This window comes from Urocampus carinirostris, chromosome 16 (assembly GCF_059441175.1).
Source record: "Urocampus carinirostris isolate Australia breed hairy pipefish chromosome 16, RoL_Ucar_1.0, whole genome shotgun sequence".
Lineage (NCBI taxonomy): Eukaryota > Metazoa > Chordata > Actinopteri > Syngnathiformes > Syngnathidae > Urocampus > Urocampus carinirostris.
In genome coordinates, this window is record NC_142364.1 from 25,704,257 (window position 1) to 25,730,806 (window position 26,550).

At 42.4% G+C, this 26,550-nt stretch overlaps 1 protein-coding gene across 1 annotated transcript in view; it reads left to right on the plus strand.

Annotated features, from left to right (window-relative positions):
* The first annotated feature begins 6,884 nt into the window (after nucleotides 1–6,884).
* The window catches only part of ttc28 (tetratricopeptide repeat domain 28), a 58,296-nt gene continuing 38,630 nt past the window's right edge, over nucleotides 6,885–26,550 (plus strand). The window contains exons 1-7 of the mRNA XM_088319787.1: nucleotides 6,885–7,016; nucleotides 9,730–9,977; nucleotides 18,818–18,965; nucleotides 21,026–21,298; nucleotides 22,485–22,615; nucleotides 24,077–24,298; nucleotides 26,359–26,547. Of these exons, the coding sequence (XP_088175913.1) occupies nucleotides 9,744–9,977; nucleotides 18,818–18,965; nucleotides 21,026–21,298; nucleotides 22,485–22,615; nucleotides 24,077–24,298; nucleotides 26,359–26,547 (1,197 nt within the window). The 5' untranslated portion in view covers nucleotides 6,885–7,016; nucleotides 9,730–9,743. The remainder of the gene's footprint in view (nucleotides 7,017–9,729; nucleotides 9,978–18,817; nucleotides 18,966–21,025; nucleotides 21,299–22,484; nucleotides 22,616–24,076; nucleotides 24,299–26,358; nucleotides 26,548–26,550) is intronic.

A 26,550-nucleotide genomic window follows, 5' to 3' on the forward strand; every position in this document is an offset into this window, starting at 1 on the left:
ACCACAAGTCCATGTATATTCCAAGTCTGATTCTCGTTGCCTGACCCTTGTCTGTTAAAAGTTTACGATCTACTCTTCCGCCCCGGCCACCGACTTACCTGCTACGTTTCGCCACGCGTTTTCACCACGGAGTTGCCATATCGTCCCAAGAGGCTTTCCACTGCCAAGGCTCGACGTCCCAAGCCTGCTCCACCGAATCTTGTCACAATAAAGCCTTTAACTGACGCTATTGGATCCGAGTCCTTGTTCTGTTCCTTGACAGAACACTCGAACCAAAGCATGGATCCAGCGACAGTTCGTCCCACCTCTGAGAGATGCGGAAATGCCGAACAGGAATCCGCGCTACAGCGCCTACAACACACCGAAGGCGCAATACAACAGATCGTCCACGACGTATCCACACTAGTCCGGCAAGTACGACGTCACCAAGAATTTTTTGAACAGTGCGAAGCTCCCCCGGCAACACGAGCACAAGATCCAGTTCCGCCCCTTTCTGATCAGGTCGGCAGTGTTGAACCACGAGTAGGTTCGCCAGAGAGATTCAGTGGAGAGCCCGCCCAGGTCCGCCCCTTTCTTATAAATTGCCGACTAATTTTTGATCTACAACCGCGAGCCTTTGTGAACGAAAAGGCGAAGGTGGCTTTTGTGATAAATCATCTGACTGGCAGAGCCCGCCTTTGGGGAACGGCAGAATACGAACGGGGGGCGACAGCATGCACCTCTTTTAATTTGCTAAGCCAGGAGATGATTAAAGTTTTTGATTCTGGAGCCTCATCAGTCGATGCTGCTCGTTCAATCTTGAACATTCGCCAGGGGAGACGCTCCATTGCCGACTATGCCATTGACTTTCGCACACTAGCAGCCCAGAGTCACTGGAACGAAGAGGCGCTGGTCGACGCCTACCTCCATAGCTTGTCCGGTTATATCAAAGACGAATTGGTTTCCCACGCTCCTCCGGTAACTCTTGACAATGCTATCGAACTGACCGCCCGGATCGACCGTAGGGTTCAGGCAAGACGCAGAGAGAGAGAAGATCCCAGCCAACCCATCACCCGGCTAAGTCAAGACATTAGTAAGATACCGAACCCTCCAACCAATTCTACCGCACCTCATGAGATGATGGAGGTGGACCGCACCTTTCTCTCCGTCGAAGAACGCCAGCGAAGGCGTACTGAACGGCTATGTTATTACTGCGGCGGCCAGGGACATAGGGTGGTCAATTGCCCGTTAAAAGCCAACGCTCGTCGGATATAGGGGACATCCGATTGAGCTCAGCTTTAGTATCGTCCCCCAAGACTGATAGACCTGTTCTCCGGGCAAATCTCATTATTTCCGGTACATCTCAACCCTTCCATGCCCTCATCGATTCTGGTGCTGAAACAAATATCCTGGATTTGTCACTCGCACACAAGATGGGGATACCTGTTGAAACCCTTCCTAACCCGGTATCAGCTCGGGCTTTGGATGGCCGCCTATTAGGCACCGTATCTCAAATAACGGAACCCATTGAACTACAGTTGTCTGGAAATCACAGAGAGAAGATCCGATTTCACTTACTTCACTCCCCTAACCAACCCCTTGTCCTGGGTCATCCTTGGTTGGTGCAACACAACCCCCATTTCGACTGGCGCACTGGGTCGATACTTGAATGGGGCATGGACTGTCACCAAACCTGTCTGCAAGCCGCTCCTTACCCAAATCATCCTGTTTCCACGAGGGCTCCACCCAATCTGTCCAAGGTCCCAGCCTGTTACCACCACCTACAGGAGGTCTTCAGTAAAGCTAAGGCCTCTTCCTTGCCCCCTCATAGGCCTTATGACTGCGCAATTGATCTCCTGCCGGGGTCTGCTCCTCCTCGGGGCCGCCTCTACTCCTTGTCCGTTCCCGAGAGGAAGGCCATGGAGGAATACATTTCCGATGCCTTGGCGGCTGGTATCATTCGACCCTCCTCTTCTCCTGCTGGGGCGGGGTTCTTTTTTGTGGGAAAAAAGGACGGGTCACTCCGGCCCTGTATAGATTATCGGGGCCTTAATGAAATCACGGTTAAAAATCGCTATCCCTTGCCGCTGCTTGCCTCTGCTTTTGAGCTTCTACAGGGGGCCACGGTCTTCACTAAACTTGATCTGCGCAACGCCTACCACTTAGTCCGAATCCGGGAGGGTGATGAGTGGAAGACGGCATTCAACACACCCAACGGTCACTACGAGTATCTGGTAATGCCGTTCGGATTAACCAATGCTCCAGCTGTTTTCCAATCTTTGGTAAATGACATTTTACGAGATGTGCTTAATCGTTTTGTTTTTGTGTATCTGGACGATATCTTGATTTTCTCAAAGTCCCTCGATGAACACCGAAAACATGTCCAGCTGGTTCTCCGTCGTCTCCTAGAGAACTCTTTATTTGTTAAGGCAGAGAAGTGCGAGTTTCACGCCAAGACAGTCTCGTTCCTGGGCTACATCGTGGCGGAGGGGACCCTTCAGATGGATCCTGCCAAGGTATCAGCAGTCACCTCTTGGCCTGTCCCTGAGTCTCGGAAAAAGCTCCAACAATTCCTTGGTTTTGCCAATTTCTACCGGAGGTTCATCAGGAACTACAGTTCGGTGGCAGCTCCCCTCACGCTTCTTACCAGTCCTAGAGAGCCATTTCGGTGGTCTTCCGAGGCTAATGCAGCTTTCAACCGTCTAAAAACCCATTTCTCTACGGCCCCCATACTCCAGGTACCGGACCCTGCACGCCAACTGGTAGTGGAGGTGGACGCCTCAGATGTGGGAGTGGGTGCTGTCCTGTCCCAGCGGTCGGACAAGGACCAGAAGATGCACCCGTGCGCCTTCTTTTCCCGGCGGTTGTCCCCGGCCGAACGCAACTACGACGTGGGGGATCGTGAGTTGTTGGCCGTCAAGCTAGCCCTGGAGGAATGGCGGCATTGGTTGGAGGGGGTAACGGTGCCGTTCATAGTTTGGACTGACCACAAGAACTTAGAATATATTAGATCGGCCAAGCGGCTCAATCCTCGCCAGTCACGTTGGGCCCTGTTTTTCACCCGCTTTAACTTCACTCTGTCCTACAGACCCGGATCTCGAAATGTGAAACCCGACGCGCTCTCCCGACAATTCCAGAATTCCAATGACACACCTCAGGGTCCCGCAACGGTCCTTCCAGCTTCCTGTATGGTGGCAGCAGTCTCCTGGGATATCGAGTCCCGAGTCAGAGAGGCGATACCCGATCAGGCGGGCCCCAGCTCCTGTCCCGAGGGTCGACTATTCGTCTCCGAACCCTTACGGTCCGAGGTCCTCCAATGGGGGCACAATTCTCACTTTTCTTGCCATCCGGGGTCGGCTCGGACTCACAGTTTCTTGTCCCGACGCTTCTGGTGGCCTACCATGGCCAAGGACGTTAGGGAATATGTCTCCGCCTGTCAAGTGTGCGCCCAGAACAAAACATCCCACCAACGTCCGGCCGGTCTGTTACATCCACTTCCGGTTCCCCGCCGCCCATGGTCCCACATCTCCTTGGACTTTGTGACGGGGTTGCCAGTATCCGAGGGGATGACGACTGTACTAACTATCGTGGACCGATTCAGTAAGATGGTCCATTTCGTGGCACTACCGAAGCTCCCCTCCGCCAAGGAAACTGCAATGATAGTCCAGCAGCATGTGTTCCGCCTCCATGGCATCCCTCTGGACATTGTTTCTGACCGTGGTCCCCAGTTCTCATCCGCGTTTTGGAAGGAGTTTTGTCGTCTGTTGGGTGCCTCTGTCAGCCTCTCATCAGGGTTCCACCCTCAATCCAATGGGCAGTCTGAACGAGTGAACCAAGATTTGGAAACGGCACTTCGCTGCATGGTCTCTAGCGAACCGTTGTCCTGGGCTCGGCAATTGGCATGGGTGGAATATGCTCACAATTCCTTGGTTAGCTCATCCACTGGAATGTCCCCCTTCCAGTGTGTGTATGGGTACCAACCCCCTATGTTCCCTAGTCAAGAAGAGGAAGTAAACTGCCCGTCAGCTACGGCGAATGCACGTCGCTGTCGGCGAACTTGGGCTCGTGCTCGGGCCACACTCCTTCGGGCTAGCAAGACTCATGCCGTTGGAGCTAATCGACGGAGGAGTCCTGCTCCGAAGTACCAGGTGGGCCAGAAGGTGTGGCTTGCATCAGCTGATCTTCCACTGAAGGTTGAGTCGAGGAAACTGGCTCCTCGGTATCTTGGCCCATTTCCTATAGTAAAAATTATCAACTCCTCAGCATTCCGTCTCCGTCTACCAAGGTCTATGAGAGTGCACCCCACGTTTCATGTTTCCCGAATCAAGCCCGTCAGCCAGAGTCCGTTGGCACCCATTCCACCTCCTCCCCCAGCTCCACGCTCCTTGGACGGGGAGCCTATCTATACAGTGCGCCGCCTGCTCCGCTCCCGACGCAGGGGTCGGGGCTTCCAGTACTTGGTCGATTGGGAGGGATATGGTCCGGAGGAGAGATCATGGATTCCCAGCAGGCAGATCCTGGACCGATCTCTTGTGGCAGAATTCCATCAACTGCATCCTGACCAACCAGCACCACGCCGTGGTCGTCGTCGTAGGTCTGACGCTGCTGCTCTTCCACCGGCAGACCCACCCGCTACCACCCCTTCAGATGCGGACGAAGGGGCCTCTATCCACTCGGAAGAATTCTGAGGGTTCATCGGACGACCTCTGGGCCCTCCAATTTTGGATTATTGGTGATGTATTTTGGGTTTTGGGGGATTATTTGTAGCTGGCCTGTGATTTTTTTTTTTTTTTTTTTTTTTTTCTCTTCCCTTGGATTACCGGTGTTGCCATGTGACGTGTTTGGATTTATTTTTATTTTTCCCTGGGGGACTTCTGGAGCCGTCCCTTGAGGGGGGGGTTCTGTCGTGATTACCTAACCGGAGTCACCTGAGGTAATCAGCTGGTGTGCTGGAACGCGATCTCTTGATTGGTGGAAGTCTACTACATAAGCTGTCAGCGTCCAGAGATGGACGTTCGAGTGTCTTCCTCATTTCCTGAGTGAACCTCCAACATTCAAGGTACCACAAGTCCATGTATATTCCAAGTCTGATTCTCGTTGCCTGACCCTTGTCTGTTAAAAGTTTACGATCTACTCTTCCGCCCCGGCCACCGACTTACCTGCTACGTTTCGCCACGCGTTTTCACCACGGAGTTGCCATATCGTCCCAAGAGGCTTTCCACTGCCAAGGCTCGACGTCCCAAGCCTGCTCCACCGAATCTTGTCACAATAAAGCCTTTAACTGACGCTATTGGATCCGAGTCCTTGTTCTGTTCCTTGACAGTAATACAACTTAAACCATTCCGTCTTTGTATTTGTTGTCAATGTACCGTAAAGCTTTTAATGCTGAAATAAGCTTTATGGCATAGTGCATAACTGTTTCAATACGAGCGATTTGAATAGAAAAAGGCAAAATAAACATGTTACCTGCTCAAAAGTGATTTGTATGCGGTGTGCATTACCGTTCGATTATACTGAATTATATTTGCGTGTATTTTTTCCTTCTACGGCAGTAGCTCAGGAGGTAGAGCGCTCGTCTTGGGATCAAGGGATCCCAGTTCGAATCCCGGCTCGTCCGTGTTACATGTCGAAGTGTCCTTGGGTAAGACACTGAACCCCTAATGCCCCCAATAAGAAGGTTAGCGCCTTACATGGCTGCAAGGCCGTTATTGGGAAATGTGGAGCACATTGTAAAGCGCTTTGGGAAGTCATTGACTTGAAAAGCGCTATATAAATGCAGATCATTTCATTTCATTCTACAGTGAACGTCCAAGCTACTTAACTTTTGGACTTTTTTTTTATAATAAACCTCATTCATGTCGAGCAACAAAGGATCTCACAACAAAATGTTAATTATGAATATATAATATTAATAACGAAGCACATGTACAATATAACACGTTAAACTGTACATTTTCTTATTCAAATTATAAATTCATTTTCTGCATTAAATTATTGTTGTTTATATACTGCTTAAAGGGATAACCACAAACATGTCTTTTCTCATTTTCTCTTTTTATACTTCCTTTTTTTCTTCACTTCTTTATACAACATAATAATTTGTAATATAATGCATCAAAGCACGTGAGCCGTTTCAGAGCCGGCTCTCTTTAAGGAGTTGAGCCGAAAAAGCCTGTTCCCTAAAAAGAGACGGACTTCCCTTCACTACATCAAACCGCTCGCTCCGTTTGCAACGGAAAAAAAACCCCGATACCGAGATAGAGGTTTCCGCAGCGAACTCATTTGACTTGGTTGATTTGCCGTTTCATGATAGTCGTTGTATACCGGATGGTACCCATAATTGACAAGTTTGCGTTTTTCCGTACAGATTTTCTCGTACGTCGATCACGTCTTAAAATGCATAATAAACTACTTTGTACGGCAAAACCGTACAGGTTGACAGGTATGCATTTGATTCATGAAAGGCGTAATTCATGTGTACCTGTCATTTATGCTATCATGAGACATTCAGTACATTGGTCAGTAAAGTTGTCCAACAAATAAAAGGTTCGAGGTTCGAGACGGCATGGGAACATTGGCCTGGAGAAGAAGACACACCACAAGAAAATCGTGGTGAAGGGATCCGACTTGCCAAATCCAATACGCACAAAAACTCAGTTTTCGTTGCTTTTAAATGTTTTTAGTTGTTTTTATTGAGTTAAAGGAAAAACGCAGCCACAATTAAGAGGTTGTAGTTTAGGAGTATACTGTAAACTCCAGGGGGAGATTGCCACCTGTTAGACACTTTTTGCATGGCATGATGTCTCACGGGAAAGTTCCGACTGGACGAGAACGTGCCCCGCACACTCACACGCACAACTACGCGCGCCTGATGCTGGGAAGTAGACTCGCACTCCAGAGAACATGGCGGGCTGGTTCCGTTTGGATTGTATTTGGGGCGGATTCGAACCTTCAACGCCGAACCACGACCATTGTGCTCTAAGGCTCCAAGTAAGAGCGGGATAATGAAAACTTGGTAAACTTTCCAGGAGGACAAGGTGAGGACTCGTGAGTTCTGATGCGTTCGAATCCCCAAAGTCAATTTGCGAACCTATACTATACTACACTTTACTGATGAATATTTTAATTTAGTGAACCTTTATTGTGATTTTTCAGACGTTTTGCTTCGTATTACGTTGTATTCTGCGTTCCCAAGCTGGATTTGTGACGTCACAATCCGGTAAACAATTTGTTGTAGAAAAATTAAAGCTTCACGTGATGCAGCACAAAAAGACAACATAAACATATTTCCTCGAATAAAATGACTCACAAAACGAGGAGAAAATCCGTACTGGGATGAGAGCAAAACTCAACACTTGAGATTTTAATTGTTATATCATTTAGAAATTACATTTCGTTTTTAGAACAAAAGTAACACATGTTGAATTAATTGGTTGTATAGATTATCTTGTTCATAAACAGTTTAGAGTTAAATATCCTGATTATCCATTTACCTGCATTTAAACCTTCAGCTAAAGAAACGGTAATATTAAAATAAGCCTTTGTAAAACTGCTCTGATAAATTATATTATGGCCTTCCTCCAGTTTTTGTCAGGAACCAGAACAGATACAGGACCCAAACGCGTGACGTTCTTACACAAGCCTTTATTTTACGGGAAATGGGGAGTCATGCACGCTAGGTAGCCGCTCTGGCGTGGAAAGACCAGAAGCCAGAGACCGACGAGACCGATTCCAATTGCCCGAGTTGATATCGGACAGATGGGGTCGATACCGTACAGGAAGTGACAGACATGATAGATAACGGATCAAGATATCGAAAATTAACAGAAACAGAAACTAGACAGGAACGGAAACTGGAGAAAATAATGAACAGGACAAAAACGGATGGAAACTAAAGTGGAACCCGAAATTAAACTGGACAAAAATAAACGTAAACAATACCAGACTGAAGATATCACAGGAAAACAGGACAGAGTCAGAACCCACGTGTTGTGGAGCAGAAGTTTGTTTGACGGGCTGACACTGAAGCAAGAGAGTGCTGAGCTTTATACAAAGAGAAAGTCAATCTCTCAACGAGCCGCAGCTGGTACCACACGGGTGGGGCCAATTGGGCACTATGGCAACCGTGACACACACGGGCGGGGCCAATTGGGCACCACGGCAACCGTTGATTCAATTGTTAAACTCTTTTATTGAATCAACACCCTTCCACTTGATTTTAAACTATTAAAATCTAAACGGATTAAATAATGAAATACAAACGGCCAATATTGGTTTTATCATAAGTCACAAGACCTACAGAAAATTAATAAAATAAAAAGTAAAATAAAAAATACACAGGTTTACAACGTAATTAATATTTAACAGACTAATTAAATTCCAGCAGTTAAATATGTTCTTGCAATGCAAACAATACTTCCCCAAAAAGAAACCTCAGGAAGTGGTGCCCATACAGACCTAGGTAATCAAAAGACTCGTGAACCGTGAATACAGTACATGCTCCTATTTATATTCAATTTTTAAGACTTTTTCATCAGAGGGGGGGGGGGGGGGGGGTCGTTTGAGGTGACCTTAAAAAGTTGTGAGAAAAATATTTTTTATATTCAGGACTGACGGGATCGATGCTGGATACAGGATACAGGATAACGTGGCTTGGATCAGGGATCGATACAGGATACGGGACAGATGGGATCGATAACGAGCAGGATACTGTACAGAACGGGACAGACAGGATCGATACCGGATTCAGGATACAGGATAATGGGGCTTGGATCAGGGATTGATACAGGACAGATGGGATCGATAAAGGATACAGGATAACGGGGATAACGGGAGCCAGAGTCAAAAATTCTTTTTCTTGCAAGTGCGGAGGTTCGTTGAAAAGTGGGAAATGTGGTGCGGTTTGGTCACTTTGATTCGCTGTAGTTTGTATTATTCCTGGTGCTTTTTAGCACTCGTTTTCATTTTATGATGCAGTGACATCTGTTAGTCAAATAATACACATTACCCCTTTAAAATATTTAAATACAAACAACTAGGCATTCATAAACTCCAAATGTGTAAGCAGTTTTTGAATCTTAATGAATGTTTTTTTGCTTATTCAATTAACATTAGCAGCAACATGTCTCTTTGTTGTCCATTTCAAATGAATTAAAAAAATGGTCCTAATTCAGTTTTCAATTATGGAAATAAGTAGCAAAATACATGCCAAATTTTATCCATAGATTAGGAATTTTTTTGATTTAATGAAATCCAAGTTTAGTGTTTTGAGAAGACGGACCCAGGCGCAGACACAGGAGCTGACAAGTTTATTGGCAGGCAAAGAGATTTAACAAAAGGTGCTCCGCAAATGGGAGGAAGGGAGAAAACAAACATAAAACACTGTCATTAAACACGGCTGACAGGGTAAAATAAGTTTTGATTTGGGCACAAACATGTGTTAGGAGGTTGGGGAAACAACATGAAAAGCAACTATCTGACAGCTTCTGCTGTTGGCACAGTCTATATGCAGGATTTTTGAATAAGTGCCAGACTTCGGTGATCAGAAGCAGGTGTTGGGATCCTCCAGTCAATTGTCCGCTGGCATCAACTGGCGGACGGTGGCGTGCTGGATCCAAACACCAAGTTCGCAGAAGAAGATGCTGAAAAGATCACCAAATCTTTTACGACCAAAGTTCTCCGTTATCATCTGCAATGTTCTTGCTCCTTTTTGGCAACCCACCAGCCGACCTCTTTTATTATCCTCATCAGCAACTTCAGACAACATGGACGGCCTGAGCAAATCCGACTCGTTGGATGGCGTCCGTGGCTGTGAGCTAGCGTGCCGGCGTGGAGATTTTTCCCTTGCGGTGCGTCTGTGCACAGAGGTCCTGGCTGCCGATCCTCTTAACTGCGTTGCGTTCAGCACCCGCTCGGAGGCCCACCTCGGCTTGGGACGCTACCGCCAGGCCCTACGCGATGCCAACAAGGCCCGGGACATCAACCCCAAGTGGACCCAGGTATGACTTAACAAGTTTTTATTGCACCAAGACAGATATGAGATTGAGAAACTGTTGACGATATGTAAGCAATTACTGTACACTTAAAGTTACTGTAACATTAAATGAATGTACACACAAAAACATTTTTACCAAAACATTTTTACAGCACAATTTTTTGGGACTGCAGTAGTTTGCATACGCAAACTGGACGAGCTGATGCTGTCAGTAAGCGGTGAGCGGTTGAGTGGTCTCTAGTGGCAGCCTCTGGGACTGCTTGATTTTTCTACATATAGCAAGCAAAAGATTCTTGTGTTTAGATGTGCTTGTTTAAAGAGATACCACTGTGCTATTATGTTTTAGGATTCTTTTTATTATATTTTATGCTGAATTTTTAAGGTTGGGGATTTCTTCCTCAGTCTTCATCGGTCCAGAAGTAAAATATTTGTATTTAAATTGCCAATGACTGGCGATAGTGTGCGTGCTTGTGTGTGTGGCTTCCTTCCTCGGGGTAAGAGAATGAACGGAAGTGAGTATTTTTTCACCCTGGCGCCTGGCCTTGGTCCTTAAAGACAATAACAGGAGCAGTGTTTTTTTGTGTAGGCTATGTGTGTAAACTACGTCATTGGAAAGAAGTATAAGTGGAAACACACTTTTCCCTAAACTTTTTGTCGATTTATTCTTATTTCGTCCTGACCTCCATCAAAAAGCCGACCCGATTGTTTTGTGTGGAAAGCACCACACTGTGCCTAACGGCACCGCCTTAGGGCCCTCCCAGTCGATTGCACTCCTTTTGCACTTTGCTAGCAAGCCAACACACCCTCATAATGTTTGTGTGTCCATTTTATTAATTGAGTGCGATGCAGCACCTAAATGGAGCTGTAATCAGGCATTGCCCAGACCTTCTCCGCACACAAAAAAGTTATCCAGCGCATAAAAATCAGGGCTCGAAATTGCGAATTCAGTAGCAAATTCAGCCAAAATTACAGTGCATGCAGGTGAAAACAACTTGGGTTTTGGCTTTTCCCAAAAATACAAGATTACTTGGAAAATTATAGTTTGTTTCAAAGAAAATATTGGGATATGGAATACCTAAAACACTCAAGTCGCTCTATTTAGGCCATCTAACAGAGGAAATATTACAGAGAAACGATGAGTACCTGGTTAAAAATTTACAATATTATGGCATGAACGAGAGCTCCCCACCGTAGGGCAAAAAATGTCTTTCCTGCTAGGAAAAAAATGGAAGGGTAGGCACTTAATATCGTCAGCTTCAGCTTACACCCTTTGGGCACATCTTTTTGGTACTGTATTATTGGTTAGCACATCGCCTAACACACGAAAGGTCCCCGGTTTAAGACCGGGTGGAAATTTATGTTGGCCTGGAGAGGGATGTACACCACCAGGCTGTACATTCCCAAGTCACACCACTGGAAATGGTGCCCCTACGACTCTAGTTGTTAAGGGATCCAACCAACCGACCAACCAACCAACCATTATTGTAATAAAAAGCCACAAACAGACAAAAATCTGATGACGTATTCGCATTCCGTTCCTATGTTGCCTCTTTCCTTTTTTTGGTACTTTTAAAAAAAAGTATTTTTACATATTTGCAGGTGTATAACATACATTTATATGTGTTTTTTATTTATTGTATAGCTGTTTGACAAACACTTGGATATTTTATTGTTTTATATTACAAAGTAGTTTCTCTTTTGTGCACTATTTTTCTATCCATCCAAAACCTCAATATTTGAATAAAGAGGAAATAAAAAAGTGTTTGTTTTTTTTAAATCTGAATTTTTGATTAATCAAAAAAATAATTGACTGATTCCTTGCTTATTAAAATAATCATTAGTTTCAGCCCTACTCTGGGGCCGGATCCAGACTTTATGTTTTCAGTGTGGCCAAGTCAGTAAAACAATTTGAACTCCTTCTTTTTCAGTTTTTTTTTTAATTTTTTGCTTTATCATTCAGCCTACATTAGCTACCTACCCAACATATTATATTCACGTATGACAAGGAAGCTTTTCTAAACACAACAAATGTATTCACTAAAAATGGGGAAAAACATTTTCATGTTTGGCATTGAATGTATTAACTGGTTCATTTTAACAGTTGAGTGAATGTGTTTTTTCAACCGAACCAACACATCATGCTCTATCAACACTTCTCTCTGGCGGCCGGAGAGAGCATTTGGTTTGCATTTATTTAAAGAATCATATTTTTTTTAGAAATTAGCTCGAGTAAGGAGCAGCCCGCAGGCCACTTGTGGCCCATCAGGGTTTTTATCTTGCCCGCCCCACAAAAATGGTCAAATATTATATATGTATAGGTAAATAATGTACTACTAATGAATAATGTTTTTTTGGTGCCAACTGTGTCCCCATTGTCCCTTTGTGTGTCTCCAACAAAAATACTTCACAGAAATATTGCAAAAATACTCCAAAATTACAACAAAACTAAAGATCGAATTTAGTGCTTCAAACAGGGACCTGGAATATAATTATCTTGCTTTTATTCTAAAAAAACTATCGAATGACTACAGTAATATTACAAAACAAAAATACAACTACAAAAAAAATTACAACCGAAATAATAAATAAATATAGAACTTCAGTAATATTGCAAAAATGCAAATGTAATACGACGAAAATACTCATATGGAATTACTAAAAAAATACTTCAGATACATATTATGAAAAAATACTACAACAGTACGAATACAAAAATACTATGGAAATACTACAAAAATCAACTTACAGTGATAATATAAAAATATTGTTGAAACTATCCATCCATCCACCCATCCATTCATTACATGCACCGCTTATCCTCAGTCGCGGGGATGCTGGAGCCCATCCCAGCTGTCTTCCGGGAGTGGGCAGGGGACACCCTGAACTGGTTGCCAGCCAGTTGCAGTGCACACAGGGACAGACAACTCACTCGCTCAGTCACTCCTAGGGACGATTTGGACCGGCCAATCCACCTGAAATGCATGTCTTTGGAATGTGGGAGGAAACCGGAGTGCCCGGAGGAATATATATATATATATATATATATATATATATATATATATATATATATATATATATATATAAAAAACATGTCGATGTGTGCATGTATATTTATTCATGGGTAAAAAAAAAATGGATAGGTCTCCAGGACCAGCCCCTTGGTCAAATTTCCTAACCAATGCGGCTCGTGACTCCAAACAGTTGCCCACCCCTGATCTAGAGACTCGCTTCTTTTTTTGACACACTCAGAAATTTATGGCGGGCCGAATCCTGCTTGCGGGCTGTACATTTGACATGCCTGACTCACGATATCACATGACCTCACTGGTTACATCATCGGTCCCCCCAAGTGGAGCTCATTTGCTGCTGGTTGTAAACATATCAGATTATGTTGGCTTTTATGGAGGCTTTAAAAAGATCAAAATTGAAAATAAATGACATATTTAAATGTGTTTAAAAAGAAAAATACCCGAATTTTTGTCATTTTAATACAATTTGATTTGTGTAGAACATAATCATCCTAAAAATGCCACTCAAGTGCTGTGTATAATATCCATCCATCCATCCATTATTTGGACCGCTTATCCTCAGTAGGGTCACAGGGGTGCTGGAGCCCATCTCAGCTGTCGTGGAGCACTGGCAGGGGACACTCTCAACTGGTTGCCAACCTGGCACACAGAGACAGACAACTCACTTGCTCATTCACACCTAGGGACAATTAGGACAATTAACCTGACATGCATGGTTTTGGGATGTGGGAGGAAACCGGAGTGCCCACATACAAACTCCACATAGGAAGGTTCGCTCTCATGACCTTAGAACTGTACGGCATACGCACTAACCGTGGAGCCGCTGTGCCACCCTGTGTATAATATCAATTAGACAATAAAAGGAACAATGTACCCCAACATCCCCATGAATAATCGCGGACACGGGCACACATATTATGTAAAAGTACATAGATGCAGGGGGGGAAAAAATAATGTAAATGAAAATCTATCTATCTACCCTGGTCATATCCCTCGAGAGGGTTGACCTACAGCAAGACAAACACATACAAAAACAAAGAAAAAATAAAAAGGGCAAAAGTAGCAAAAAACACACACAAGATTTTTGAACCATGGCCAACCCAAATGCCCAAACAGCACCTCAGCATCCAAGTTGGTCATGCTTTCATCCCTTCAGATGAAACGTGAAACAAGAAAGCGGCCATGTCACTCGGGTCAGGGTGACACAACACAACAGCAGGGCCCGACAGCTTTCACTGGTTTACCCCTGCCGCATCATACAGGTTCCCTGCCCATCCCTTAGAACACGCCCAAACATCCCACTATCCTTTCACAACACCTCTCCACTCATTCCTATCACCAACACGAGCTCTAGCTTCACCTATATTTAGACCTCTTTCGTGCAGTGCACTAATAACACCATCCATCTACATCAATCGCGGCCTCCCTCTTAATGAAAATAATTTTACGATTCTTATCTCAGCTAGAAATAAGAGAGGAGAGAAATAGCAATTAACACTGATATTGATATAAAACAATCAGAATAAAATAAATAAGAATGTTAAATAAAAATATAAAAAATAGAAATATGTATTCAGACATTTAGGGACTATTTAACAACATGTAATGGTTTCAGCATCTGAAGCATAAAAAAATGTGAATGCAAGTGTTTTTACTTTTCAACTAATTTCATTTTATTTACGTTTTAGAGGAATAATTAGTATAGTTAATTTATTTTTGGGGTATGTTTTTTTAATTTTCACTATGTAATATATTGTTATTATTTCTGTTTACATAAGTTTACTTGTAGCTTCTATCTTTGTTATTTTTTTTTATTGTTGATTTTTACTTCTAAAATCAACCAAGAAAATTTAGAATTAATTTATAGCCCTTGACCACAGTTTTAACCATCATTTTGACGGCTTTGTAACATGATCTCAAACCCTGTTTGAGAAAAAGAATACAGGGCAGAGTTAAGGTTCACAGCAGCCAAGGTTCAGGTTTCATCGTTGGTGTTTGGTGCTCACACTCACCGGAGTGAGCAAGCAGGTGATGTGGTACACGACCGTGAAGCTCCATTTTTATTTGTTACTTTGTTGTTGAACCAGTATGATGAAATGGCAGCCCCGCAAGAAGGTGAGTACACCTTTGTCACCGGACCTGGATTCTCCACCTCTGCTGTCAGGTTTCCTCACAGTTGTGTTGGATCGAAGTTAGCGTGCAGGCCTAATTGTAGTCTCAAAATATAGCCTGAGGTTGGAGACAAGCCATAGCGAAGTTGGGGCAAGTTATAGGCAGTATTTATTCAGTCACTGTCAGGACATTTTTCCTTCCTCCGGACAAAAGTGCCTTTAGCCGTTCCCCTCTCGCACCAATATACGATTGGGGATAATGGGTTGCAGAATATTTTTCAACCTGTGATGCACCGAGGCCGCGAACTATGAAAAGTGACGGCTTTGCATTGAGACAAGGAGTAACAGGCTCTCTGACAATTTGTTTCCCAGGGACATCACCACCTTAAACAAACACACAAGACTGAAAATTACATTTTGATTATATAAAGCAAAATGGGTCTTTATATTGGGCAGCACGGCGGCGCAGTGGTTAGCGCATGTGCGGCACAGTATTAAGGTCTTGAGATCGAATCTCCTGTGAGGAGTTTGCATGTTCTCCCCGTTATTGCGTGGGTTTCCTCCGGGCACTCCGGTTTCCTACCACATTCCCAAACCGACTATCACTTAACGGCAAATCAATCAAGTCAAAGGAGTTCGCCGCGGAAGCCTCTATTTCGGTATGTTTTTTTTCATTGCAAACGAAGCGAACCGTTCGATGCATCTGCCGCCTGGAGATTTCCCATCATGCATCATTCTGGAAAAAAAAATATGGTGTAAGATAATTTTGTATTTTGTACGGGAAAATACGACAGTGTATGGAGTCGTGGAGGTTGACAGGTATGCATTCCAAAAACATGCATGTCAGGTTAATTGGCGGGTTCAAATTGTCCCTAGGTGTGAATGAGCGAGTGATTTGTCTGTCCCTGTGTGCCCTGCAACTCGCTGGCAACCAGTTCAGGGTGTCCCCTGCCCACTGCCCGAAGATAGCTGGGATGGGCTCCAGCACCCCCGCGACCCTACTGAGGATAAGCGGTGCAGCTAATGAGATGAGATAATATAAACAAAATCAGGGCTAAAGTAACAAATCAACGAGGGGGTATGGAACAACCGCCATTTCTAAACAAAATAAAACTTGAAAAAGTCCAAACGAGAAGCAAAGACCGAAACCGGAAATGGAAATTGCAAAGAACAAATTTACAAACAAATAAGAGGTCACTAAACTACGAACAAAATGTCCAAACAAGAAAGCAGAAAAACAACCTGGCATGGCAGTAGAAGTGCATTTGATCTGGCGACATGTGCTGTCCAAAATGTTATCATAAGGGGTAAAGATAATTAGGGACTGGTGTGTTGTGATTGGACAAACCTGTACCAAGTTCCAAACACGGTTGACGACGCCCTCTGGTGGAACGAGGCATGCCAGTCCCAAACAACTTTTAACCATTTACCTGACATTCTTCTTCTTTTTTCTCTTTTTAATTCTATTCTATTCTATTCTAGTCGGCATCACATCATTGTCAGGTGAAACACAACCTGCTCGTGTACATACACTAGCTCCAAGGTTTGGAGGGAATTCAATCGAAAGAATGTGGTCAGATTCTTTATTACTCCCAAAGTTAGTAAATTATTTTTTATGGGTTCAACAACCATGCTGGAGAGCATTTGGCGAGGTAGATATTGACAACATACAGTACATACGTATTGGTATTGTCAAAGAATACAAAACTACTGGGAGAAATTATGATATGCTTTAAAGAAAATTGTTGGATATTATGGTATGCTTAAAAGGAAAGTGTTGGATATTTTATTATTGATATATGCATATGTATATGTAAATACGTGTGTGTGTGTGTGTCTGTATGTATGTACATGTATGGATATATATGTATATACCGTAAATTCCGGACTATAGAGCGCACCTGATTATAAGCCGCACCCACCACATTATAAGAGGAAAACCGATTTTGTACTTACACAAGCCGCACCTGTATATAAGCCGCATGCGCCCACATTAAAAAAATGTAACACAAACACAAAATTAACCCAAACCCGACTAAGTCCCGCGATTGAAACTGAATGTCCTTCATAAAAGTACACAGTCCAAAAATCACAGCCGGCAAAATGAACGGAAAATAATACCAGTACTTAAGGTTCGATGCAGATCTGCAGAGTCCGGGTCCTGTTGAAAGTAATCCAAGGAAAAAAGTGTATATTTCCAAAGGTAAGGGTGGGAAGAATATATATCCACTAATGTCTGCCGCGTCCACAAACACTCACCTTTACCGGTCCCCACTTCCCGTCAGCCTGCGTTTTTTTCGCCCCCTTTTTTTTATTCGCCCGTGGGAAATATGTCAGAATAAGTGTCTGAAATAAAGACATTCCAAAAATATACAGTTGCAAATACATATTATGCATGGATACGCATATTTACAAAGAAAGACGGTTCACCGAGAGAGTTTTCAAAGCTTTAATAATAATAACTTTCATCCCAAACGGTGCCTGTGACAGGTAGCAACACGCGAGCAATACGCTCGCAACACAGTAAACGGGTCTGTTAAAAAAACATACCGTACTTGTAAAAATCACGGTAAACCGTCCTCATCTTCCTCCTTAGAACTGAAGCCGTCAAAGTCGTCTTCCTCAGGGTCGGAAAGAAACTTCGTCATATAGACGTCGTCCCACGCTCCCTTGTTCCAAAACACGCTGGCAACACGCTCGCTCCTTCTTTATCGGACTGCTCGATTGCTTTCAGCTTGAAAGCTGTGTCATGTGCCTTTCTTTTTGCATTTTGCATGATGAGGGTATGTTTACGCTAATTTAATTTATGCACAAGCCAAGAAGTTGCAGTCTTCCTCGGCGCATATATTCCACCGGTCTACACAGGGCATTTCAGGAAGAATGGGAAGATGCTTACTTTTTTTGTTAACGGAATGGCAAATGACTGTTTATTATGCAGTACCATGATATGCCATTTCAAGACTTCAAATATTCAGCGTCATTTTAGCACAGCCCATGCTAATATTGACACGGAATTCCCCAAAGGTACTGAACTACGCAAGCACAAATTGAGCACCTTGAAAAGCCAAGTAAAAAGACAGTCTCAAATGTTTCAGCAATTGATTAAGCATGGAGAAACTGTGACACTTGCCTCCAATAAATTGGCGTGGAACATTCCCCGTGCTAAAAAAAACATTATGGCGAAGGCGAGTTTTTGAAACTGTGTTTTGTGGATTTAATTGAAACTCTGGCTCCAGGTCAGTGCGTGGTGTGGCTCTTTGACTCTCACAGTTAAAAATTTCGGCTCTTCGTCAAACTTGTTCGCCACCCCTGTCTTGGATGCTCGTTATACAAGAAATAAGTACCAGGAGACGCCAATTTGTCTTTTAACCATTTACTGTGTGCTAAAACGAAAGAGTGGACGGTTGTGAAGCCTCCACCAGCATGACACAGAAGAAGGAAGACTTAGCAAAGATAGAGACTAGTTTTATACTTTCCTGGTCGCCAACCCACGCAAGGGGGACGACACAGCCTCAAGGTGACTATGTACGACTCAGTGGTCTTAGCTGGTTCAAACTGGAGAGTGTGCGTTACAAGGCTTGGATAGGAAGATGCCAAGCAAGAAGTCACAGCGACCTATCGGCATAGCTCAAGTCGTCTGTCTAATATCGGAGAGGCCTAATCTAACAAAATGCTGACGTTTGCTTACTTTATATAATGTGCAGGCCTACTTCCGGCAGGCGGTGGCTTTGCAGCATCTCGGTCGCCATGGCGACGCTCTGGCGGCCTTCGCCTCTGGTCTGGCTCAGGACTCCAAAAGTCTGCAGCTTCTGACGGGCATGGTGGAGGCTGCCATGAAGTCGCCCCTCAGAGGTATGTTTTGACCTGTTCATGGTGACTGCTAATTTAGCCACACTCTCGTAGCGATTTTTCATCTTGTGTTTAGAAGAAAACAGTTTTAGGATCTCTGAGTGCCGATTGGAGCGAACTCCGATTACCCAGAAGAGGACGCCAAAGTTAGACTACAAAAAATTAATTAGGGTTAGGATGCTAGTTTTGAGAGAGCTACACATTCACAGTATTTATGCATTATTAACATGCAACTATATTCATTCAAGTAAATAAACAAACAATCAAACAATATAGAAATTGGAATGAGATGGGTTTTAAAAAGTGGTGGACATATTGTTCAAAGTGAAAATAGCTAATGAAAGAAATGAGCAGAGATTTTCGATGGCGTGTTTGAACCATTTGAACCCAGCACCAAATTGGCAGTTGTGCTTTTGTTTTGTTGCTACATATACCTTGAAAGGGAGTTCAGCGTAGGGGTTCAGGCCGGGTGATGCTCTTTCTTGGCAGAGAGAGAAACGGAGGTTCCTTCAGTGTGCTTTGGTCGAGAGAGCAAGGCACTGGGAAAGGACTCATCTTTGATGAAGGTTTTTGGCGCAAACGGCATGAGCGTGGGCGCTTGCGGTTTTTGTATGCCGGGACACAGAGCGAGGCTGTACTTACTGCCTGCTTTTATGAGGGAGCTCTTGACTTGAGACACCCCCGGAAGCGTGTCATTTGAACCTGCAACGACACCTCTTCTCAAGGTGATGCACTTGAAGCTTTTTTTTAATAAAAACAAAGTTCTCAAGGAGGATGTTTTTGAAGCAAGTGTATAATCACCCTACACCATGGGTGGGCAGCTATTTGAGGTCGATGGCCACATTGGGTTAAAACATTTGGCCAGGTGGCCGATCCTAGAGACCTATTCCTTTTTTCACTTGTGAATAAATATACATGCAGGCATCTACACGTTATATTTCTTTATATTTGTGTTTTGAATTAAATTAGATTAGTTTTGAAACGCTCCCAATTAAAGCAAAAGATTAGTACTGTAGTTTTGTTTATGATTGTATATTTTTTTACTATTTCTGCACTCAGATTATTTAGTATTTCTGTGGTATTTCAATAGTAGTGATTCCATAGTCGTCTTTTATTGTATTTCGGTTGTATTTTTGTAGTATTTTCATGTCAGTTTTTTTGTAATTTATAAGTAGTATTTTGTAATGTCACTGTAGTTGTATTTGTTTTGTATTTCTGTCATTATATTTCTGAAGCAGTATGTTTGTAGTATTTGTAATATTTATGTAGTAGTATTTTTGTTTTATAGTATCACTGTAGTGTTTTTTGGAGTATTTCTGTTGAAGTATTTTTAAAGTATTCCCATAGTCGTGTCCTTGTAGCATTTGGTTTTGTAATATTACTGTAGTTGTATTTGTATCGTATTTTTGTAGTATTTTTCTAATATTTCCACAGTAGATTTTTGTGGTTTATCTTTATTATATGTTAGTATTACTGTAGTTGTAATTTTTAGTATTTCTGTCTTAAAATTTCTGTAGTAGTATACTTGTACTGTAGTACTAATGTGGTGGTACTTTTGTAGTATTTCTATTTACATAATAGTATTTCTGTAGTGTTTTTGTAATATTATTGTTGTTGTATTATTGTAGTATTTCTGTTGTTTTATTTCTGTATTAGTATTTTTGTAGTAATTCCTAATATTTCTGTAGACGTATTTTTGTATTATAGTATAGCCATGTTGTTTTTTGTAGTATGTCTGTGGAAGAACTTTTGAAGTATTTCCATTGTAGTTTTCTTATAATATTTCTGTAGTATTTTTGTAGTATTTTTTGTGTTTCTGTAAAATTACTGTAGTTGTATTTATGTAGTATTTCTGTAGCATTTTTTAAATATTTCCACAGCAGATTTTGTGGTATATCTGTATTATTTTGTATTTACTTTATTTACTATTATATATTATATATATATATATATATATATCGTCATAATATTTCTATGTTAGCGGGCTGCATGAAAAAGCCTGACGGGCATGTGGCCCGCGAGCCATAGTTTTTCCGGCACTGCCCTTCACCCTCCAATTCCAGATTCTTTGGAGCCGACATACCGACAGCTGCAGTCCATGAAGCTGGAGCGCAGTCCCTTCATGGTGGTGTCCCTGGTCGGACAGGAGTTGCTGACGCACGGTTTCCATGCTGCCGCCGCAGAAGCATTGGAATCGGCGCTACAGATCAGCACATGCTCGCTAAAGATGCGGGGTTCCGTCTTCTCAGCGCTCAGCGCAGCATACTGGGCACTGGGCTACACAGAGAAGAGCATGGCCTACATGCAACAGGACCTGGATGTGGCCCGCACCTTAGGTAAGTGTCAAAATCCAGCTAACATAAAGAGTGAGGTGTCATAGTTTAAAAGTAGTGTATGTAACTTAAAAAGTATTGTACTTGCCATCTTCTGGCTGAAATCATCATCGCAGCTCATTTTGTTGCGCGTACAAGTATGTAATATTCTTAAATGCGTTCGAAGAAACTTTTCCTTCTCGCTTTTTTTGAGGGTTTGGGTCTACATTTGGAATGTATTTGAAACAGTCCTTTTCTTACTTTCACCGTTTTCATCCTGGAATAAATGAAAACCACGCCCACGCTCGTGATATCACACCATCAGCTTTAACGGACTCTAATGTTATTGCTCATGGCCTCCAGAAGTCTTTGTGTAGGCAATTTATTGTCCCTGGCAACAAGTAATGGCTGAAATGGGATTGGTTAAATGCTTAAGTATGAAAGCACAAATCTGGAAGCTGCGACACCATGGAAAATCAGTGAAAGGAAGCTTCTCAAGGGTAAAACTTGTATTCAGGCAAAGAAAGAAACACGCTGTGAGTCGGAGATTAAGTTGGGTAGCTCTTCTGAGGCGGATCCCACCTGAGCTGTCCCTTAGATCTGCTTCCAAGATCGCCTCAGAGAGGAATCACACACATCTCATAACTCCTGGCCCATTTATTCAAAACACAGGCGTAAAACAGCATATCTGATTAGCTTAAAGAAGATCACATGGTTACATGAAACGATAAAATGCTGGTCGCTTGGTGTCACACTAACATAATAAATGAAAAACAAAAGTTAAAGTATCCGGCCAGATGCTCAACTGACATTGGAAGATTTGCCCTCCTGAAGAGAGAGACACTAATTATTTACAGTAAGCTTAAACAATGATGCAGTATATTTCTAACGAAGCATAGATGGGTAGGAGAGGCACATTTTAGGGAGGTGAGACAGCCAAGCGCTATGGCTGAAGGACTTCTGCGTCATCTTCGTCTGAAAAGGAAAATTAACTACCGAAGCTGATACAATTGTAAAAAAAGACAACACCTGGATATAATATTTGGCTTTGTTAGGTACTTTTGAGGATAAAGTCATACAAAGGCAAATTCAAACTATAATCAAACTATAATTTTCTCACAAGCTGGTAAACAATTTTGAATTATTCATTAAACATTAATGGCCAAAATATAATTACATCACATAAACGGATGCCTAATCTTGTCTTCAGGTGATCAAACGGGGGAATGCCGTGCTTACGGCAACCTTGGCTCAGCCCTCTTCTCCAAAGGCAGTTACAAAGAGGCACTGGCCAATCACCGACAACAACTGATCCTGGCCATGAAACTGAAGCATAAAGAGGTTTGTAAAAGTACTTCAGATAGCTTTAAGCTTAATGGCCAGCGTTGTCCCATTGTTTTATTTTAGGTGTATTTTTTTCCCTAATTTAACTCATTCAGTCCAGTAACATATAAATACATTTTCAGAAGCATTGTCCCTGAGTGCCAAGACATTAAAAAGTTTTTTTGTTTTTTGGGGGGGGTTTATTAAAAAAGAAAAAATCTAGAGGCTTTGGTATTGTTGTTCAGTAATTATCAAGCCTCTGGGAATGATTTCAATATGATAAATCAACGCAAAATGGCAGGAATGGCGTTTTTCCTGACCTCGAAGAACCCCCACTTCCTCGTTTTGCTTCCCCTATCCAGCGATTGCAAGTGTGTGAGTGGCCATTGAGTGACCAAAATCGTGTAATCACTTCATTTTTTTTTGTATTGTAAAATCAGCCGACCAAATCATGTCCCATAACAGTCATTATTTTGTTTACTTCGTGTAGTGTGGTCCAAATTTAGAATGCAAAATGTCATTTTACAAACTTTTTTCCAACAGCCTGATATAACAGTTGTTTTCAACTTTTACTTTTCAACTAAATAATGTTGTGTTTTTTAACGAACTTGGGCCTCTTTTAACAATTTTTTTTCACAAATTTTAAGCAAGTTTTTTTTTTTCTTTCACTGTCTCTAGTGTATAACGTGCACCCCTATTTTTTGATGACAAATTGGTATAAAATTGTGTTGCATTTTTTCTCTGGTCAATCTAAGGATTGCAAGAGACAAATGTTGTTAAATATGTGAGGCCTTGACAAAAATCCTTTATTGGCAAAGTAAACTATGAACACAATACCAATATATATATATACAATATTTATTCAATGTCCTTCTAAGTCTGATTCATCATCAGATACACCAAGGAGTTGTTTCCCTCTTCATGCTTTTTTGATTTTACTTGTAACTTTGAGGACAACTTTGCTCTCTCCATTCTGCAACATTTGTCTCTGGTACAGTGAATTTATGGCTAGTTGCTCAATTTCTGTTTTCTTCAGGATGCCCTGTAACTTTGAGATTAAAACAGGCATCGCACGCAGAATGTTTCCTCTTCGCAGCCCGAATTACCATCAAACGGCAATACTATATCTTTAAAAATATGAAGACCAAAGTGAAACTTTATAACTCTAGATATGAGTAACAGTGCAAAACAGCAATGCTTGACTCACATTTAGGTGTGGCTGAGGGAGGAAAGGACAGAAAATAGGAGACGGCTTGCCTCTGTGGATGAGCCATCAAGAATTACTGCATTTATTATAGAACATCCACGCAAGCGATTTGGATATTATTACTAAAAATAGACCAAAGTGTCTTGTGGGTCGAGAGATGTGGTTTCATTCAATACTTTGCAATCAATCATCGCTCAAATATGCTAACACGAATACATACGGTAATTCCTTTTCAATTCCATTTTTGATTGTGACCTGTTTTCCCGTCTCAGGCAACGTCCACCGCCCTCAGCTGTTTGGGGCATGTGTACGCGGCTATCGGCGACTACCCTAACGCGCTAACTAGCCACAAGCAGTGTGTGGCAATTGCCAGACAAGATGGCTGCCAGCTTTCCGAGGCCCGGCAATTGGGCGACATGGGTGCCGTGTACACCGCCATGGGTGACGTCCACAGCGGCATGCGGTGCCACCAACAACACTTGGATATTGCCAAGGTGCGACATGTTAAAACAATTTTCTTCCATTATATGCTTTTTAATAATCTAATTAAGGGAATTGGATTTTTGATGGCGACACTACAAAGGGACAATGTTTATTATTTGACCACTGCACATCTCTCTTTTTTGCAGTGCAGGGGTTGGGAATGTATGGCTAACAAGTCAGATATGGCTATTTTCTTGAATACATCTGGCTCAGAGATAAAACAAGGGCCATAACATTTTTTTCTGTGACTAACCAAATTTAGTGTGCGCAAAGCTGAAGCAACACAGTGAGCGATTTGTTCAATCCAAAGTGTATGGGACAAAATTTCAACTGCAGTTTATTCTAACGGTGTTACACCAACAGACCCCGCTTTGGAATTCTGTTTATAGGAGCTCATTAAACAATGTATGTTCACAGTTGAGATACTTTATGATGAAGACCCACTGAACAAACTGTAAACATCCGAAAACACCAGCAAAGCACCTAGAGCAATTTTATTGGGTGAGCGGTAGGGGTGGGCGGATCTCTGCACATATACTGTATCCCTCATTTGCATTAATTATGATATTTTTACAGAAGAACGCTGCTCGCACGTGTTTTGAAACCGATATTTTCGACAAATGAGCCTCAACAATCTTAAGTACTTCAGTAACTGCTGGAGGGAGACAAATTTTAAGTAGTATATTTGTTGTTATGGGACCCAAGTTCTGGCATTGTTATTGTTTCATAGATTTTTATCAAAACATCAAACGCGCTGAAGTATTTGCCAATGTCTAGAGAGCACTTTTGGTGGATTTGTTGAATTTTGTCTTAAAATATATAGTCAAAAAAACATCTAAATATTTTACCTAACCGCTAACACTAAATATGTGCTCATTTCAGGCTGACGACAGCCAAAATTAAAAATAAAAATAAAATAAAATAAGAAAATAAAATGTTTTAAGGAAGGGATGTCAAACATATTTTAAAGGGTTCCCACTGATCCTTGAAAAGTCTTAAAGGGCATTGAATTCACTATTCTAAGAATAAGGCTTCATTGGCATTAAAATGTTTCAAATCCAATTCTCGAGAGTCTTAAAAATGTGCAAACATTAACAAGATTTATAATTGTTTGAACTAAAAAGATTTAGTCAGATTTTAAAAACATTTTTTTACCGGTAATTCATTTACAAATTGACTTTCGTGGCAACATCGTACTAAAAGCTATGCCACCTAGTGTGTATGAGGCACCATGTATTGTGTGCTATTAATTTGTGTGTTTTTTTGTCGACTATATCTTAAATTTGATTTCCAAAGGCATCAAACAGGTCTTGAATTCAACTTGCTTTCAGCTGTTGGAACCCTGTTTTACCTCGGGGCCACATGGTTGAAAAAACATTCTTACAGGGGCCTGGAATAGTAAATTATTGGCATAAAAAGTGTGGAGGGCTGGGGGTCTTTTAGGAGGATCACATTTAACCTATTATTGAGGGATGTAGGATTTCATCATAAAATGATCTTTGAGGGTTTTTTTCCTCAATTTTTTATTTCTTAGTTGCTACGGGTTCCTGAAAAAGCCAAGAAGCTCGTGAAAGATTGGCAAAAAAGAAGAACAAAAGAGAAGAAAAATGTCCATAGTTTGCATCTTCTTTTTGTTTTTTAAAATTTGTCTTCGGTTACACAACACAATACAGCAACATATTTGGTCAAGTAATACACACTTTTGCTTTAGTGCTCAGTTCCGTAAAATCCATACCTCATTCATTCTCTGCTGTGTTTGCGTTCGGCCATGCTCAACATATGTAAACAAACGTTACCAGTCTTTTTCTGTGGTGTGAAATGGCGTGTGTCAACTCGCTTTTGTAGTCCATTATCGCCATCTACTGTTCTGGGGTGTAATCGACTCTGTTTATTTTTCTCAGCATCCTATTACCGAGGTACTTAAAATGGGTCGTAGACCCACTTTTGGGCCGTGACCGAACAGTTGAGAAACATTGTTTGAAAACTCCATCTGTTTGATTACCACATTCCATATCGTTGAGCTCTACCAATAAGGCCACCATGTACTTTGTGTCACGGAATCTCATGTCAGGCTCTGAAGAACCCACGCGAGGAGGCTCGAGCCTACAGCAACCTGGGCAGCGCCTACCACGCTCAGCGCGACTACGACAAAGCTGTGTCGTACCACAGCCGAGTTCTGAAGCTGGCCCATCAGCTTGGAGACTTCACCGTGGAGATGAGGGCCCTTGCTGGCCTCGGGCACGCAGCGCGTTGCATGCAGGTC